Source organism: Galeopterus variegatus, unplaced genomic scaffold, assembly GCF_000696425.1.
Source record: "Galeopterus variegatus unplaced genomic scaffold, G_variegatus-3.0.2 Scaffold5206, whole genome shotgun sequence".
Taxonomy (NCBI): domain Eukaryota; kingdom Metazoa; phylum Chordata; class Mammalia; order Dermoptera; family Cynocephalidae; genus Galeopterus; species Galeopterus variegatus.
The window spans coordinates 105981-124029 of NW_007731317.1; the positions used below are offsets into that span (position 1 = coordinate 105981).

The window sequence follows — 18049 nt, forward strand, 5'->3', positions numbered from 1 at the left end:
CCTCGTCTGGAAATTGAAGTGGACAACAGCAGGAAGGCAGAAGTGTTATTCGAAGACTGAGGCACAAACAGCACAGCTCACCCCTGTGGAAAGCACAGGTAGGCCTGAGACCCTTGGGACCATGCTGCTGGGCTGCTGATCTGGGCCTTGTCTGGAAATTGAAGTGGACAACAGCAGGAAGGCAGAAGTGTTATTCGAAGACTGAGGCACAAACAGCACAGCTCACCCCTATGACGAGGCCTTGGTGTGTGATTCTGTCCTCTCTCCTCTCACAGCTGCCACTCCCCCCAGGACTCCCTCCCAGCTGGATCCCACATGGAGGTCTGGGGCAAGAGAAAGGCAGGAGAGTGGCCGTGAATAATGGGAGTGGCTTCATGGGTCAGAAGATGCAATCTCCAAATGGGTTTCCAGCCACCCATCCCTCCCTGCTCCAGGACTGCCGGTTGCTGACACCTTCCTCAAATGCAGCGCTGTGCAGATTCCTCTCCCATCCAGAACTTTCCCTGACTTCCATCCTTTGGCCTCTTAAACAGAGTCTGAGTGCGTGTGAGGCCCCTTGTCTCCCTGCCTCACCATCCCCCCACCCCCAAAACTGCCACAGTGGTAGGCTGCTGACCTCTCCGTCCTTCCCCTAGACGTGCCTGTCTCTGAACCCACCCAACTTCTACCTTTGAACCCAGCTCCCCAAACTACCTGTTACTTCTGTCTGCATGTTCCCTGCTTGGTTGGCCTCTATGCCTTCTTTAACACATGCTGTCCCCCTGCTCCATGCCCCTAACTGCCTGGGGGACTCACTTCCTTGGCAGAGTCCCCTCCCTGAGCCTGCAGAGCCTCTGCCCTCTCACCCAGCATGCCCTGTGCACACCCCTGGACTAGCATTGAGCTCTCGTTTGGGGTCTTTTCTTTACTTGTCTGTTTCTCCATACTCCTGTGAGTTCTTAAGGCAAGGAACTCCACCCCTTCATCCCTGTTTCTCCAGCACCTAGCGAAACAGGTAAATCCTACAGCAGCTGAGAGGGAGCATCACAGATGCTTAGGAAACCTGGAGCCAGCTGCTTGGGTTCAAGTCCCAGCTCTACCTCAGTCTCCCCATTTGAAAAATGGGGTAATAATGATGACAGTAGCTACCTCATGGGGTATTTGAGAGAATGAAATGGGAGAATCCATGTAAAATATTTAGTACAGCAACTGGCATTGAATACATCTTAGTTACCAGTTTGATTCTGTCCAAGTTGAAGGAATCTCAGAATGAGTCCCTGTCTCCTATGTATTGTATCACTGTCAAGCATATCTGAAGTCAGCATTATGTTCTGATGAGTTGTGCCCCTGCCTGTTCGCCCACCCCACACACAGGGCCTGTGGGGGGTGTTTGTAATGCATCTGTGCACATTCTGGAAAAGCAGCCACTCCCCAACTCCCTGGCCATCCTTGGCCACTGTTGGAGAGGTGGGAAGACAACCCCAGAGTTTTTACCAACCTATCAGGTCTCCATCACTCTACCCAGTGTGGCCAAATGACAGTCCCACCTTGACATTGTAGAACACTCATCATCTGAAAGCCCTACCTGTGTAACCTGGCAGGGTTCCTGAAAGACCTAAGCTGGGGGTTGGGGGAGGAAACAGAATCTGGGTCACAAGAAATCCACAGTCAGGCGCAGCACCTCAAAACATCCAAAGCTGAGCTGTTCATGATCTCAAGCCCTACCTGTGTAACCTGGCAGGGTTCCTGAAAGACCTAAGCTGGGGGTTGGGGGAGGAGACAGAATCTGGGTCACAAGAAATCCACAGTCAGGCGCAGCACCTCAAAACATCCAAAGCTGAGCTGTTCATGATCTCGGAATCCAAGGATCCATCCTGGAATCAAAACATTTAAGTGGATTAGCTGAAGCACACCATAGAACCATTGAGTATGTGGGCAGAAGGGACCTTGACGGCCTGCTAGTCTTGTATAAGAGAAGAAACTGCAGCTCAGAGAGGGATTTGGCCCATCCAAGGTCACACCATCAATCAGTTGCAGTGCAGAGCTGGGATTTTAATTATAATTCCTCCCTCAAAGGGTTTTAGCCCCCTCTCTGCTAACTGCACACCTGGGCATTTCCCAGCCTTCACTCCCCACACTCGCCCTTTCCCTGCTCCAGCTGCAGCCTTCTTATTTGGCATCCACTTGCTTTTCTGCCCAGTGTAAAGTCCGCAACTCAGCAGCAGTGGCCTTGACTTCCGAGCCTCGTCTGCAGCTGGGAGCTTTCAGCATGCCCATAAAGGCAGCGGGTAAAGGTGGCATGCAGGCAGAGCACGCTCAGAGGCTGGCCAGCTGTGCAGCCACCTTAGTGCCTTCCAGAACAGATGTCAAAATAACCCCACGAAGAGTCGAAATATGGTACCACTTAACCCAGATGTCCACACACGACCCTTTAGATAACTACCAAAATCTAAACCATTCCCATTCCTAGACAGAAGATGGCCCCTTTGGGTAGTAATGCTAAAAAGAATAGTGCTTCTGAGTGGGCTGATGTGTATCCCCTTCCATGCCACCCCCACCCTCCAGTGAGAGGTGGGCTGCTGGAGCCACCGCACACCAGCCAGGGACACCTCCTGAAAAGGCAGCCAGAGGCAGCTGGGATTCTGAAGCTCAGTAACGCGTAGCCGAGTGCTGTTTATGGGAGACGAGTGATTTATTTTATTATCTAACTTTCAGTGGTTTAATAAGGTTTAATAAGCCTCCCAAGGAGTTTTCTGGCTCAGGAAATCGCCTATAATAAACACAAGTAGTAAATCCTTTATTCTGAACATAAAGAAAGAGGTATGCAATTCTTCTTAAAAGAAAACAAGTTTCCCCCCACCACCCTCCTTCCCTTTAATAAATAAAGGATGAATAAATAATTAAAAAGCAACAGCTCAAAGGGGCACCACTTTATTTGCCTGCCCCAGACACCCACTGGCCAGCCAGCCACTGCACCAGCCATCAGCAGCTGCACCGTCCCCATGGGTTTGCCCGCCAGCCCTCGGCCCTTCCAGCCACCATCCAGCAAACTGGAGAGAGCCCTCCTTTCATTATTGAGGCTGTGTGGTTCCTCAGAGAACCTGCTTTTTCTCTCCCTCCTGCAAGTCTAGTGCACGGAGCCATGGAGAAAGCAGTGGCATGGGGGAGATATGTGCCCTCCAGCAGTCATCTCACCACCTTGCTATGTGGCCATAAGCTCACTTCACTTTAGTTTCCTCATCTGGAAAATGGGTATAATATGGCCTTGCCTGTCACCAAGGAGATGAAGGTGCTTTGAAAGGTGAAAGGTAAAAGGTGAGGGGCTGGGGGCAGCACACCCACTTTGGGCTTGCCCGGATGCTGGCAGGCAGCTGCTGTGAAGGAGAAGGGGTGGGTGGAAGGGATGGTGATGATGATGGGGTGGGGGATGACAGTGGGCAAAGCCTGGGCAATGAGTCAGGAGGTTTGGGGTCTCTGTCACTTAGCTAGTTCTGTGACCTAGGGCAAGTCAACACAGCTGCAGGAGCTTAGGTTTCTCATCAGCAAAATGGGAAAAATAATTCCTTCTGCACACCGGGATCTCAGGGAAACGTATGGAGAAAGGTGCATGTGAACAAGCTTTCCTGAATGTGAAGCTCAACAGGCACGTGGCATTGTTAACCCCAGGGGCTACAGCAGACAACAGTGAGTCAGGGACTTAAGTGCCAGGTCACAGGAGAAAGAAACTCAGGCCTCCAGATGTAGGGACATGTGGAAAATCTGACTGGCTGGGATGAGAACCCGGGAATGCCTGCTTCCCAGGCTGGCCTCCTGCGGGTGGGGGAGGGGCTGAGCACTGGGGAGAGAGAGGAAGGGCATGCACAATTGTGGAGGTGGGGAGGGCCTGCATTCCAGCTGTAAGGGAACATCTGGATGGCCTTGGCCTTTGGCAAAGGAAGAAAGCTCAGTGCAAATTGCACAGAAACCTTCAGGGACTGTGTGGGGCCCGGATGAGCTGGGGACTGCAGGCTCCAGGCATGTCCTGGCAGGGTGGCAGTGCAGGTGGGGCCAGCTTCACCCGGTGTGGGTGCTCTGCCTGGGGTGCTCACGGTAGGCGAGACGCAGGCTGGAAGTTGAAGTGGCCCTGCCCAGCCTCCCAGCCCACAGGTCTGGCCCCAGCCTCTGGGGCAGCTGAGGCCCAGGGGCATTCCAGGGCCAAGGGGTGTGGCCTCCTTGCTTGGGGAAACTGCCAAGTGTAGGGTGGGGCACACCCAGCAGAGATCTGGGGCTGGCCAGCTACTGGGGACAGTCCTCCCGCCCTCTTTCCTGCTCCGGCCCACCACCCCTTTGTGGGTTTCAGTGCCTGCAGACCACAGGGAATAAAGACCTGTTCAGAGGACACAGGTAGTCACTAACCAGCTTCATTCCCAGGTCTGGAAAGGAAATTCACATCCCTCCTCACCCCTGTGCAGCATACCTCCCACCCCCACCCCCACCCTCACCGCAGCCACTAATTCCACCAGGTGACTTTGAAGCTCCAGGCCTGGGCAGGGGAGGAGCTGGATGGAGGCTGGAGACAGGGAGGGGCCAGCTCCTGGGGCAGTGGGTGTCTGCCGGCTGGAGCCAGCCTGCCATGGGGATTTGGCAGATGGAAGCATCATCCTGAGCCCCAGATTTGCTGAGCTGAGCAGGATTCAGGGAGGCGCTGAACTTACGGTTCATAGCAACAGAATTGTCCCAGAAGTCACATCCCCAAGGCAGCCATAGAGAATAAGAAAGTAATGGGACTTGAGCAGAAATCAAGTTCCTGCCCTGCTGTTTTCTAGCTGTGTAACATGGAGCAGGTCACTTAGCCTCTCTGATCTCCATCAAACTGGGATCATAATACCGGCAGTAAGGGTGAAAGTAATTAACGTAATACCTTGTGAATGACAGGGCTGTGATCAGATGTCAGGATCTAAATGACTGTAGGGTAGGTTCTTCCTGCCCCTCTGCCCAAATAAATCCTCTCTATCCTTCAGATCTCAGACAAGGCCCCTGCTCCAAAACCTTCCCTGATCCCCAGCCCGTGGGGATCTGGTGCCTTCTGTCCATACCTCTCACTTGCACTCAGTACTGAGCCCCCTCCCTTCTTAGTTACCTGGCAAGCGTGGGTCTCAGCATCCTGGTGCACATCCCTCATGTCTGGCTCTGATCAAACCCCTGGAGTACGAGCCAACATTCATGGGGAAGGGTGTCAGACAGTGTTGCTTGGACCTACTTGGGTTCTAGAACCTTCTACTGAGGGTGGAGGATACAGGGGATGCTGAGTTAGGCCTCATGTACTCTGGAATGATGACCACGCCTAAGAAGGTTTCAACCCTTCTGCATTCTTCCCCTTTAATCTTTTTCCTCCATTTCTGAGCTTCTCTTCTCCTCTTTCCTTTTTTCCTCTTGACATTTGATCTATATATTTTTTCTTTCCCCTTTCTACCAGGTTCTTATTTTGCATCGAACTTCTACTAGCTGTTGAGAGTTTTTTGTTTTGTTTTTGATTTGCGTGTGTGTGTTTAATTTTTTTTTTCCTTGTGCATGTTATTCTTGGAGACAAAACTGCCCCAGCTTGGGTGATGGAAGGGAAGGGGATGGGAGGCCTGGGTGGGAAGGTGGGGGAGGGCCATGGCATCCCCTCTGGGACATTGCTGTCTGCTGGCCCACCAGGGCATGGGAATCTTAGGGTCACCAGGGAAGCTCCCAGAGTACAGGGTGGGGGCACTTCTTCCCAAAGAGACAATGAAACAGTGAGTGGAAGCCCCCGCCCCCTGACCGCAACTCACCCCTCCCACCCCCACCCCCGAGGTTAGTCTCCTGCCTGGAAAAACAACCCCAGCTGCCATGGTTACATCCGTTCCTCCAGAAATGGAACAAACGCCACAAACCAAGGCACAGTGAGAAGTCGCTGCTGGGCAGTCCAGCCTTCGAGTCCAGGGTCACCTGAGCCTGTTACCCCCTCCCCATTGCTAGATCCACTTTGCGCTTCTAGCTCTTCATGGTCATGACATGTATCAGATTTCTCAAGACCATCTGATGACCTGATGAGGAAACAGAAGCACAGAGACGTAGAGGGGCATCCCAGAGTCACACAGTTATGGTTTCCTGATTCCAAATCCCAAGTAGGCATTGCTCCAAAAGCACAGCAGATGGGGTATTTAGCACAGGACAAGCACCCTCTGTTCCTTAGTGGGTTCAGATGCAATTATCGCACAGTGAGATACTGATCACCAATGCACAGTCCAACGGGTTCTGGCTTCTCTACCTACGAAGGCAGAGTAAAGCTTATGGAATGGTGAGAGTTTTCCCTGAAAAGCATTTTAAAACATTTTCATCTTTAAAGGAAGAAGTCCTTAGCAAGCAAGAAAATTTGGCTCTCTATAAAGAACTAATTTCCTGGGGTTTTACTGACTTTGGCTTTTTACTTTAAAGTCAAAGGGTAATTTCATTTACAGATAGTCTTTTCAGACAACAAGACTCCTCTGAGGGTCAGGACCCTACTACCACATAGGATGACTTTTTGGGAATCAGAAGAAGGTGTCCCTTTCTCAGTACATTTATTTCCATCTGTCAAAACATTGTCGTATATGATGTGGGGTGGGGAGAGACAGAGGGTTCTCAGTACATTTATTTCCATCTGTCAAAACATTGTCGTATATGATGTGGGGTGGGGAGAGAGAGAGGGTGGGGAAGAAGAATGGGTAAAGGGTCACAAAAATCAACTACAATGTATATTGAGAAGTTAAAATAAAATAAAATAAAATAATTTTGAGGAATGGGTAAAGGGTCACAAAAATCAACTACAATGTATATTGAGAAGTTAAAATAAAATAAAATAAAATAATTTTAAAAAATAAATAAACATTGTCATAATATACTGATTTGTTAGACTGAGACATTTAACAACCATCTGCCAGAAAATTGTCAAGATAAATATCACAAATCATGCCTATGAAATGAACAGTGTCCTTGTATTATTTATCTATTGCTGTATAAAAACAACTCTAAAGCTTAGTGGCTTAAAACAAGAATAAGCATTTATTGTCTCACCATTTCTGTGGATCAGGAATTCAGGAGAAGCTTAACCTTTCCATAGGGCATCCTCAGAGCATGGCAGCTAGGTTCCACCAGCACAAGGGATCGAAGAGAAAGCAGGGCTAAAACAGCAATGTCTTTTATGACCTTGCCTCGGAGGTCACATATCATCTCTTCCACAGATCTTATTGGTTACACAGGTCAACCTTACTTTTGTGGGAGGGGACTACACAAAGACATGAAATGTTGCCAGCAAGAGTCAAGAATCACTGGTGACCATCTTTGAATATGCTGCCACCTCCCCCATAGATGTAGTGCCGTTGTATAGTTGACAACCTGCACAACAGTAATTTCAGCACTGCTAAGGACAACTCTTGCCACGGACCTTCACCAACTCTGTGCCAGGACTGTGCTAAGCATTTAATGATAGTATCTACCTTCAAGCAGCTTACAATCTAGCAAATACACCAAGACACACATAAATTTAGTTACAATACACAGTAGAGTCAAATAAACCAGGTGTTTGTTTTAAAACAGAGATCATCAAGTGTTCTGGAGACCAAAGGCTGGAGAGACACAGCATCTCATTTGAGGGATGGGGAAAGGGTTATCTGCATGGGATGATGAAGTGTGGGAGGGATGTAGACTCCTGGAGATGCAAGATGTTGGATGTTTTCCAGCCAGGACCACAGCATGAGCACAGGCGTGCAGGCTGAGGATTTATGTTTGGGAATTGGAGAGTAGAGGGGACAGGGTATATTTGGGGCACATCAGAGGGGAGTGTTGTGGCCACTCACCCCATCCAGGTGATTGCCCACTCACAGCTGTGCATGGGAGGTATGATAGGAAAGTCTGCTTGAGCCTCAGCTTGATTTTCTCCTCTCCTCTCCACTTCCTCCCCCCACCCCCCATCAGAGCTTTGTCAAAACGAGCACTGATTTCTATAACTTTGTCATCTCAAGAATATTGTATAAATGGACTCATACAGTATACAACCCATTGGGATTTGCTTTTTTCACTCAGCATAACTCCTTGGAGATTCCTCAGGGTTGTTGCATGTATCAATAGTTCCTTCCTTTTTACTGTCGAGTGTATTCCACGGTATGGATGTACCACAGTATGTTTAACCATTTACCCGTTGAAGGACATCTAGGTTGTTTCCAGTTATTGACTACTATGCATCACACAGCTATAAATATCTGTGTACAGGTTTTTGTGTGGACATAGTTTTCATTTCTCTGGGGTAAATGCTCATGAATTCAATTGCTGGCTCATATGGTAGTTACATACATAGTTTTTTGAGAAGCTGCCAAATCGTTTCTCAGAGTGGCTGTACCATTTTACATTCTTACCATCAATGTACGAATGACCCAGTTTCTCCACATCCTCACCAGCATTGGTGTTGTCACTAATTTTTCATTTTAGCTACTCTAATGGGTATGTAGTGATATCTCATTATGGGTTTAATTTGCAGTTCCCTAATGGCTAATGATGTTGAACATCTCTTCCAATAAGATGGCTTACTTGCCATATGTATTCCCTCTTGGGTGAACCTTGCTATATGATGACCACAGTTGTGTCCCTGTAAGCTCTGTTAGAGCAGGGGCCTTTTTGGTTTGTGCTCTGTGCATCCTCAGAGCCCCCATCTCTTCCAATAAGATGGCTTACTTGCCATATGTATTCCCTCTTGGGTGAACCTTGCTATCTGATGACCACAGTTGTGTCCCTGTAAGCTCTGTTAGAGCAGGGGCCTTTTTGGTTTGTGCTCTGTGCATCCTCAGAGCCCCGTATGGTGCCTGGGCTGGCACAGGAAGAATAGCCAATGGGTATTTAGAGAATGAATGCATGGCCTGTGGGGAGTCTGGCCTTTTAAGGATGAGAACGTGGGGAAGCAGCGAGTCCTTAGCTCTGGGAAAACTCCTGAGCACCTGGATGGTGGGATTGCTTAGGGAAGGCCCAGACTGCTCCATGATGGAGGAGAAGAGAGGGGGGAGGAAGGAGCCCTCAGGACCCCCCCATGGTGCCTCCACCAGCTCCCTGGTTCCTCCAGGCCCCCCTCAGAGCACACATCACAGGCCTGGCACTTGTCACTCCTCCCCTCCCCCGCCTCTGCTTTCCCAGGGCAAAAACATCCAGAAGATGGGAGGTGGGGCTTTCAGGTTTTGTTTTTCTTGTTTTCTCCCCACTTTAACTGTACCAAGATAAGGGTCTGGCCTTTGCTAGGATTTATCTATGGGCCACATTCAAGCTTTGCCGTAAGTAGAAGGGCCCCACATGCTCTGGCATAAGCCGATTTTTGTCCAGGTTGAATATGTTAACTCGAGCTGTGAGTGGTGCTTCCTGAAAGGAGGGCAATGCGCCAGTTGTCCTTTGTTCTGTCCTTCTCTCTCCTGGTGGCTACCACTGGCCACACTTCATGTATAACATATGTAACAATAATGCATCTCAGAAGAGGCTTCTCCTACAGGAGAATATATTATATTTTTGTGAAGATAATAGAATTCAGACATGGTAAATTAACTAAAAATGCACTTGCATTTAGATTGAATTTAAATATTTATAGGTGAAATGGCTCACAGATATACATATATAGGTTGTTAGTATTAGAAAAAAAATCAAGAATTGTAAATGAAAGGAAACTTCAACTACACTGAAGCCAGGAGTAAGGTCAGGAGGCAAAACATAAGCTTTCTGGTAGCCAGTGCAAAATATGCATCTATTATGGAGTCGGAGGATTTGTGAAGCAGACCAGAGCTTCTTCTCAGCAGAAGTGCTGAGTGGTCCTCGATCTGCAGCTGTTGTGTGAGTAAGAGGTGGATACAGTGCCTGTAGCGTGCAGAACAGTCGGGTTTCATGGAGCTGTTCATCCTGGTATCCCGCAACTGCACGTTAACAAAGTGGAATTCAGTGAAATAGAGCCCTCGAGGAACCTCTAGAGCCTTTGCTAAGTAGCTCTCACCAGCTGCTCAGAGAGAAGCCAAACTCTAAGAGTTTGGGGGTCCAAAGAAAAGAGCCCAGTGATCCAGTGAGTGAAAAGCCCCACCTGTGAGCCAGGCAGTGAACTGTAGTGAGATGTGGCAAAGCTCAGAGGTAGGAGGGCCAGACTTCTAGTGGAGGGGGAGCCCTTAAACAAAGCGGGTAGTGCGGGGGAGCGAGTGGTCCAGAACCCGGAGCTGAGCCCCCTCCTAGGGCCGTGCTCGCTAACCCAGTCTTCCCCTCTGTGTGTCCCTGCAGGGCTCTGGCTGAGAACATGGCCAATGGCATTGACGAGCTCATCGGCATTCCCTTCCCCAACCACAGCAGCGAGGTCCTGTGCAGCCTCAACGAGCAGCGCCACGATGGCCTGCTCTGCGACGTGCTCCTGGTGGTGCAGGAGCAGGAGTACCGGACTCACCGCTCCGTCCTGGCCGCCTGCAGCAAGTACTTCAAGAAGCTCTTCACGGCCGGCACCCTAGCCAGCCAGCCCTATGTCTACGAGATCGACTTCGTGCAGCCCGAGGCTCTGGCCGCCATCCTGGAGTTCGCCTACACCTCCACGCTCACCATCACCGCCTCCAACGTCAAGCACATCCTCAACGCCGCCAGGATGCTGGAGATCCAGTGCATCGTGAACGTGTGCCTGGAGATCATGGAGCCTGGGGGGGACGGGGGGGAGGAGGACGACAAGGAGGATGATGAGGACGACGAAGATGATGACGATGAAGAGGATGAGGAGGAGGAGGAGGAGGAGGAGGAAGAGGATGACGATGATGACACGGAGGATTTTGCTGACCAAGAAAACTTGCCTGACCCCCAGGACATCAACTGCCACCAAAGCCCTTCCAAGACGGACCATCTCACAGAGGAGGCCTATTCAGACACACCCAGGGACTTCCCTGATGCCTTCCAGGCTGGCAGTCCCAGCCATCTGGGGGTGATCCGGGACTTCTCCATCGAATCTCTGCTGAGGGAGAACCTGTACCCCAAAGCCAACATCCCTGACAGGAGACCCTCCTTGTCTCCATTCACCCCAGACTTCTTCCCACACCTCTGGCCAGGGGACTTTGGTGCCTTTGCCCAGCTGCCCGAGCAGCCCATGGACAATGGGCCCCTGGACCTGGTCATCAAGAACCGGAAGATCAAGCAGGAGGAGAAGGAGGAGCTGCCCCCACCCCCGCCACCACCCTTCCCCAATGACTTCTTCAAGGACATGTTCCCTGACCTGCCTGGGGGGCCGCTGGGCCCCATCAAGGCAGAGAACGACTACGGTGCCTATCTCAACTTCCTGAGTGCCACCCACCTGGGGGGCCTCTTCCCACCCTGGCCTCTGGTCGAGGAGCGCAAGCTGAAGCCTAAGGCCTCTCAGCAGTGCCCGATCTGCCACAAAGTCATCATGGGGGCCGGAAAGCTGCCACGGCACATGAGGACCCACACCGGGGAGAAGCCATACATGTGCAACATCTGCGAGGTCCGCTTCACCAGGTGCGCACCGCAGCCCACCGGGAGGGGCCGAGGGGCGTGGGGACAACTGCAGAGGTGGGCACGGAGGGTGGGGACGGAGAGAGACACCCAGCTGGATCCCAAACACACATCAAGTTCACTGCTAGAGGGGATGCTAGGCATTACCTGGTGCCATGACTTTCAAACCCTGTTAGGAGCTAAAATATTTTCTCAAATACAGTATTAGGCGGAAGCCTAAGACATAAAACAGGTGACAGCAAAGCTGTCTGGGTGAGACAGAAGTGAAGGGCCTGAGCACCTTGCCCGCCAGGCCTCCCTTTCTCCTTCCCCACCGTAAATCCATGGAACCCAGTTTGAAGCTCCCCAGTGGGGTGCAGCCCCTTCCTTTTATTTAGAGAAGCGGCTCGGCCCTTTATTAAGCACCTTCTGCATGCCAGGGGCTGTCCTAAGTGCATTACGCACCCTCACTCCCCAGCCATGTCCTGGGAAGATGGGGAGGCTCTATCGCCCTGTTACATCCACCTTCCCGGGGCTCCTGGCTACTCCTAAGTGCAGCTGGAAAATGGCAGAGCTGGCACTTGAATCCCATCCCCTGTGAGACAGCTAAGTCTGTGGCCAGGAGACTGCAGAGACCCCTGTAAGCCCTTTCAATCATTTTGGGGTCAGACCTTAAAGGATGAGCCTCTTCCATGTTCTCCTCTTTGCCTCTCTATGTTAAGAAGAGGAATAATTTTATGCCATTATGAAATTTGAAATCAATGTGTTATAAACCTTTCATCTTTCATAGACTCCATCCCATTCAGCAAACGTGTGTTATGGACGTTCTTTGAGCAGCAACTTTTGTAGTCTAAACTGATGGGTGGGATGATGTGGGTTCAGATCTGTCCATTGTGAGGCTTTGATGGGCCTCACTTTTGGAAAATGTGGTCTGTTGGTGCCATTTGTGGTCCCTGGTGCAAAGCTAACCCATGTCCACAGCAGGGAGAGTCCCAGTGAGTGGCCGTGCACCAGACTGGCTCATTTCAGTGTGTTGGGTGTGGACAGAGCCTAGAAGTAGCTGCCTTGTGACGGTGACTTACCAGATGAGGTCTTTCTCACACTGCCACTGACCCCCTCAAAGAGCTCACCTTGAGAGACCCATACTTCCTCTAATGGTGCTGCCATTGCTCCACATCCTCTTGGAAATTTATCTTTGGAAATTGCTGGAAGCTTGTTCTTTCAATTTTCTTCAGTGGGCCCAAAGCTTTGGCATTCAAGGACAGAATGAAATTTTTTAACCAGGTTGGATATCAAATCAGAAACTATTCTTTTCCAGGAAAAACAAGATGAATCCTATAGAGTAATGAGTCCAGGGTAGCTTGGAAACTCTATTTGGAGTTGCCAGAGAAGAGTTTCAGAAATATGCTCAGGTGTCAGTGGCATTGCTAAAGTAGCTCTGCAGAGTCCCCTGGTGAATGTTTTGAAGGACAAAACTGATTGTTTCCAAGGTAGCCTTGGGGTCCTGCTCACAGCTGCTTCTGGGAGGGAAATTCTAAACAGAGTCTCTCCCGGATGCTACCAGGTGACAGTGGAGGGAGAATCTGCAGGGGCAGGGCCCTCCATACCCAGAGTGTGCCCCTTTCTCCTAGCCCACCAGCAGTGCTGGCATCCAGGCACTCTGCTCCCATTACCCCACACAGCAGCTGCACCCAAAGTCCCCGAGATTCACCTCCCCTTGGGTGTCCCTCCGTAGCAGCCCTGCCACCCTGATGCCACCTCCACCTTCCACCCTGCCTTCTGCTGAATTCACCTTAGCCCCACAGGGCCAGGCTAGAGTCCCTAAACCAGGCTTGACAATAGCACAGCAATGACTGAAGAAAGACACACCGGAGCACCACGTGGAACGAAACAAGCTGAATTCGAGTACAGTTCACTCATCTTTGGCTGGGGCCTTGCTCCAGCCAATGATTCCCATTCCCTGGGAATGACCTCAAAGTTAGACAGTGACGTTCTTCACAGGCCAGATCTGAGAAAGCCAGCGCCAAATCAGCCTAGAGCGCCCCCTCCTGCCCACCCTGCCTCCACCTTCCTGACTTCCCCTGCCTGGCCTCTTGGCTGATACTGGAAACACCTCTCCCTTTGGGGTAGATCTAGCCAGGTGGCTTCAACAAGGTGCACATCTCAGGGTTCCACACAGTGAGCCCAGCCAGCACCCCGTGTCCCTGTTTCCTTTTTTCCCTGCTCCCTCCCCTCTGGACCTTTCCCACGCACAGCTATGCACGGTGGCCAGCCTATGTGCCCTGCCTTCCCTAAGGAAAGATTCAAACTTGGTCAGTCACTGCAGACAGCCTTCTTGCCCTCCAGACACTGGAACATTCTCCAGGAGTAGGCCTCCTAGTCTGAGCAGAGATAGCCGTGTTGTATAGGAGGGTGACATTTCAGAATCCTCCCTCCCAGCACATTCCTAATGGTCACTTAGGGTGGCCTCTGTGTCTACAGTCTCCCGACCCCTCCAGGCAGGATCAGCCATGGAATGGTTCCGGCCATCCGGCCATCTGTCCTGCCCTCTCTTGGGTTACTCCTGCTCTGCAGAAAGACAGCCATCTGGCCCCAGGCCTGTGTCCTGCTGAAGCAGCTGCATTCCAGACTATCAACACCTCCCCTCACCCAGCTCCCACTGGGCTCTGACCCTCCTGAGAAAGATCAGACAAGCTCTTGGGGCCCCTCTTCCCAGGAGCAGAGAAACCCTGGGGAGGGGAGATTCTTTTGGCCTGTCTCCGTTGGGGCCTGACTTCTCCCCGTGGGCTGTGGTTATCCATGCCCAACACTCCCATTCCCCCCCCCATCACATTCTTCACAATCACTGGTCCTTACCTTCCCACCCCCTCTCCAGAGCTGCCCTGCAAGGATTCTTTTCCATCCTTGAAGAGCCCCAACCCTGGCCTGTCCAGGTTGGAGTTTCCTGCAATTCTCTCTGTAGCCAAGTCCCCATGTAGCCAACTTCCTGTGGGGACCTTGTTTTCAGCTGGATCCCCCCCAACCATGATCCACAACACCTTTCCCTCCTCCCCACCTGGAGGCTCTTCAGCAGCCACTTAGAGCAGCCATGGCTGCCTCGCTGACCCAAGACTGGGCCCCTCAATGTCCCTCTCACCCCCCAGGGGCCGGGAGGGACCCCGGACACGCTTCCCTCACATTCCCCTTATGGAGTGCGAGTCTTAATCACAGCTGAGCTTCTGCTCATTCCTCCCTCCTCGATGCTAGAGACAGCTTAGTGTCCTCTGACCCCACCGCCACCCTCCTGGGGGAAGATGGAGGGGCCTCCCCTTCCCCTGCATTGTGGAACTCTGGCTAGGGCTCTACATTACAGCATCCCAGATGCCAACTCCCAGAATGTCCACACTGCTTGGGGACATCATTCCTAATGACTTCAGCAGCCACAACCAAGGTGTAGGGGATCCCCTTCCACATGGAAGGCTTAGGGTGCTGCTTTCATTCCACAGGTCTCTGAGAGGAGAGACTGAGGCCTCCCACACCGTGGTATTGTCTCCTCTACTGTGTCTGCCTCCTCTTAATTCCCGCAGCATGGCTCCTTGAGTGCAGCCCACGGGGACTTGCTCCCGCCCCACCCGGCCCCTCTGTGGGGAGCTCCTAAAGTCCAAGCCTGGCCCTTCTGCCTCCTGTAGCCCCTGCATCCTGTGGCAGCCTGTCTCTGAGAGGTGTCCAAGCCACATCTGATGGGACAAGTAGAAATCACAAGACGAGAAGAGACTGGCCTCCAGGACAACAGAGGTCCCATGGAGGCCACACTGTCCTGGGGAAGGATGGGCACCTCTGTACCCTAACAAGTCACTCTCTAACAAGCCATGATTTTACCAGTTTCTGCTGAATCCCCTACCAATATCCTAAAAGGCTGCAACTTTTAGTCTCCAACACCAGCCAAATGCTGACCACCCCCTCCACCCCGACAGCTGTCTGCTCTCCAAACAAGGCCAGGAGCCAGCTTTCCCCCATCCCCCCCTTTTTATTTTCTTTTTTAGTCCTCCCACTCCTGGCAGCTCTGGGAACCTTATTAAGATAATGTAATGTCATTAGCAGTGGTAGCAGGAAGTAGCAGTGGTAGCAGGAAGAGAGTTTGTCTCAGGCCATCAGGTTACCAAGAAGTCCGGGCAGATGGTGCTGGGAAAGCATTATCATGATTGGGAGCCTTTCTGGAGGCTGTGGACCTTCAGCCCAGCCCCGCAGCCCTTTTCTCCCATTCAGGGAATGAGCTCATGAGGACTCATGTGTCTTTCCCGACGACGAGCTCTCGGAGCTGGAAGGGAGCACGCAGATCAAGGCTTGGGTGCATATGACCTTTCCCAGGTCCCTGATGCAGGCAAACGGAATGAGATGGCAGGCAAGAGGATCAGGGCCAGAGAGGAGCACGTCAGATTTGGAGTTGGGCAGTTCTGAACTTGGCCTTGCTCGTCACTGCTCAATCAACAAACACGTGATGAGCACCTGCTGTACCTATAATGAGTGTTGTACAGAGTAGAAAAGAGCATCTGACAGGTTCCTATCAAAGCAGGTACCACCACCATTCATGTCATGTGCACATGAGGGCTGGAGACAGCACAGCGCTCAGTAAGTGCTGCTGAGTGAGTGAATACAGGGCTCAACATCTCTCAGTAGATCGCGGTACTTTGCAAAGAGCAATGGAGTGATAATCAGGAGGGCCTGGTTCTGCCTCTCACTAGCCATGTGACCTTGCCCACATCTCCTCCCCCTCCAGGCCTCAGCTTCCTATGTGTAATTTGAGGGGGTTGGAGTAGGTGTTCCCTAAGGTGGCTCCCAGTTTTCTGACTCCATTCATATATTGCCCAAGATAAGAAAGCAATGAACACATGACCATACCTCTCTGTACCTCCGTTTACTCATGAGAATGACTGGTGACACCAGCCTCATGGGCTTCAGTGCAGTGAGACAGAGCTGCCCGGTCCACAGAATACTCCTGATCCAATGCTAATGATTAGCACTGACAGCAATGTCCATGAGTCTGGGCTCCTTCTCCGCATCAGCTGGGGATCACTGCTTCCCTGCCCAAGAATCTGTGACTTCCTGTGTCATCTTGCCACCTACACTCCTAATTAGGCAGGGCTCCAGCAGCCAGGGACGGCTGTGTGCTCTTAAAGCGCCATTCTCTGTCTGTCCTTGCTTTCCTTATCTTGAAAGCGAAGGAACTGGATCAGATCAGTATTTCCAAGGTCCTGGGAAGTGGACTGCTGATATGCAGGTTACTGGGCCCACTGACTCAGACTAGAAATGGGAATGTGTCAAAGTGCTCCAGCTAAGCTAGTTGATCTCTGAAGTTTTCCAGGACTGGCTTATCGTGAACTTTGCCCACTGTCTCCGCTTGCCCCCGTCCCAGGAGAAGTCTCCTTTAGGGCAAGATAGCTCCTGCCTAGGGCTGAGTTTTTCCCATTGGCTTGCTCAGTCTCCTGGCCCTAGAGGCAGAATCTGGCTACAAATTCCCTCTTTTGATGGTCTGGTCTGTACTTTCTGAGGAGCCCTTCTAGGTGGCAAGCTGGGAGTCCTTGGTGTAAAAATCCACCCTCTATATCCTCAGCACAGCTTGCAAACAAAACATCCCCCAGGCAGCCTCCAGGTCCCTGTGCCTCTCACCAGGGGATACCTTTGGGAAGCTCTTGACTTCTTTGAGCCTCCTTTCTTGCTCTGTCCAAGTGAGAAAATTACACTAGGTGTGTTGAATCTAGCTCACACAAACCCACAGTCTCTCCATCGGCCCTGGGCAATGGGAACTGATGCCTGGCGCTAGGCTCAGCTCTGCACAGTAACTTAAGTNCAGCTAAGCTAGTTGATCTCTGAAGTTTTCCAGGACTGGCTTATCGTGAACTTTGCCCACTCTCCCCGCTTGCCCCCGTCCCAGGAGAAGTCTCCTTTAGGGCAAGACAGCTCCTGCCTAGGGCTGAGTTTTTCCCATTGGCTTTCTCAGTCTCCTGGCCCTAGAGGCAGAATCTGGCTACAAATGACCTCTTTTGATGGTCTGGTCTGTACTTTCTGAGGAGCCCTTCTAGGTGGCAAGCTGGGAGTCCTTGGTGTAAAAATCCACCCTCTATATCCTCAGCACAGCTTGCAAACAAAACATCCCCCAGGCAGCCTCCAGGTCCCTGTGCCTCTCACCAAGGGATACCTTTGGGAAGCTCTTGACTTCTTTGAGCCTCCTTTCTTGCTCTGTCCAAGTGAGGAAATTAAACTAGGTGTGTTGAATCTAGCTCACACAAACCCACAGTCTCTCCATTGGCCCTGGGCAATGGGAACTGATGCCTGGCGCTAGGCTCAGCTCTGCACAGTAACTTAAGTAACTTCCCTAAAGGTCACCCAGCAAGTTGGTGGTGGCTCTGCAGCTGGAGCAGAGGCTCCCAGACCCCCAATGGGGGTCCTACCTTGCCTCTGAATAACAACCTTACAGGATCATTGAAATACTGTATTCATCTGCTGATAGCAGGTGCTCAATGAAAGGACATTATAGGCACCTTCTCAGCACATCTTAAGTACTTGGGTTGATGGCCACTAAAATGGGATTTATTTTAGATGCCCTAATGAG

At 51.4% G+C, this 18049-nt stretch overlaps 1 protein-coding gene across 1 annotated transcript in view; it reads left to right on the forward strand.

Moving 5' to 3' along the window:
* The first annotated feature begins 10273 nt into the window (after positions 1-10273).
* ZBTB7C (zinc finger and BTB domain containing 7C) overlaps positions 10274-18049 on the forward strand; it is a 12429-nt gene continuing 4653 nt past the window's right edge. The window contains exon 1 of the mRNA XM_008589101.1: positions 10274-11484. Coding sequence (XP_008587323.1) covers positions 10274-11484 — 1211 coding nt within the window. The remainder of the gene's footprint in view (positions 11485-18049) is intronic.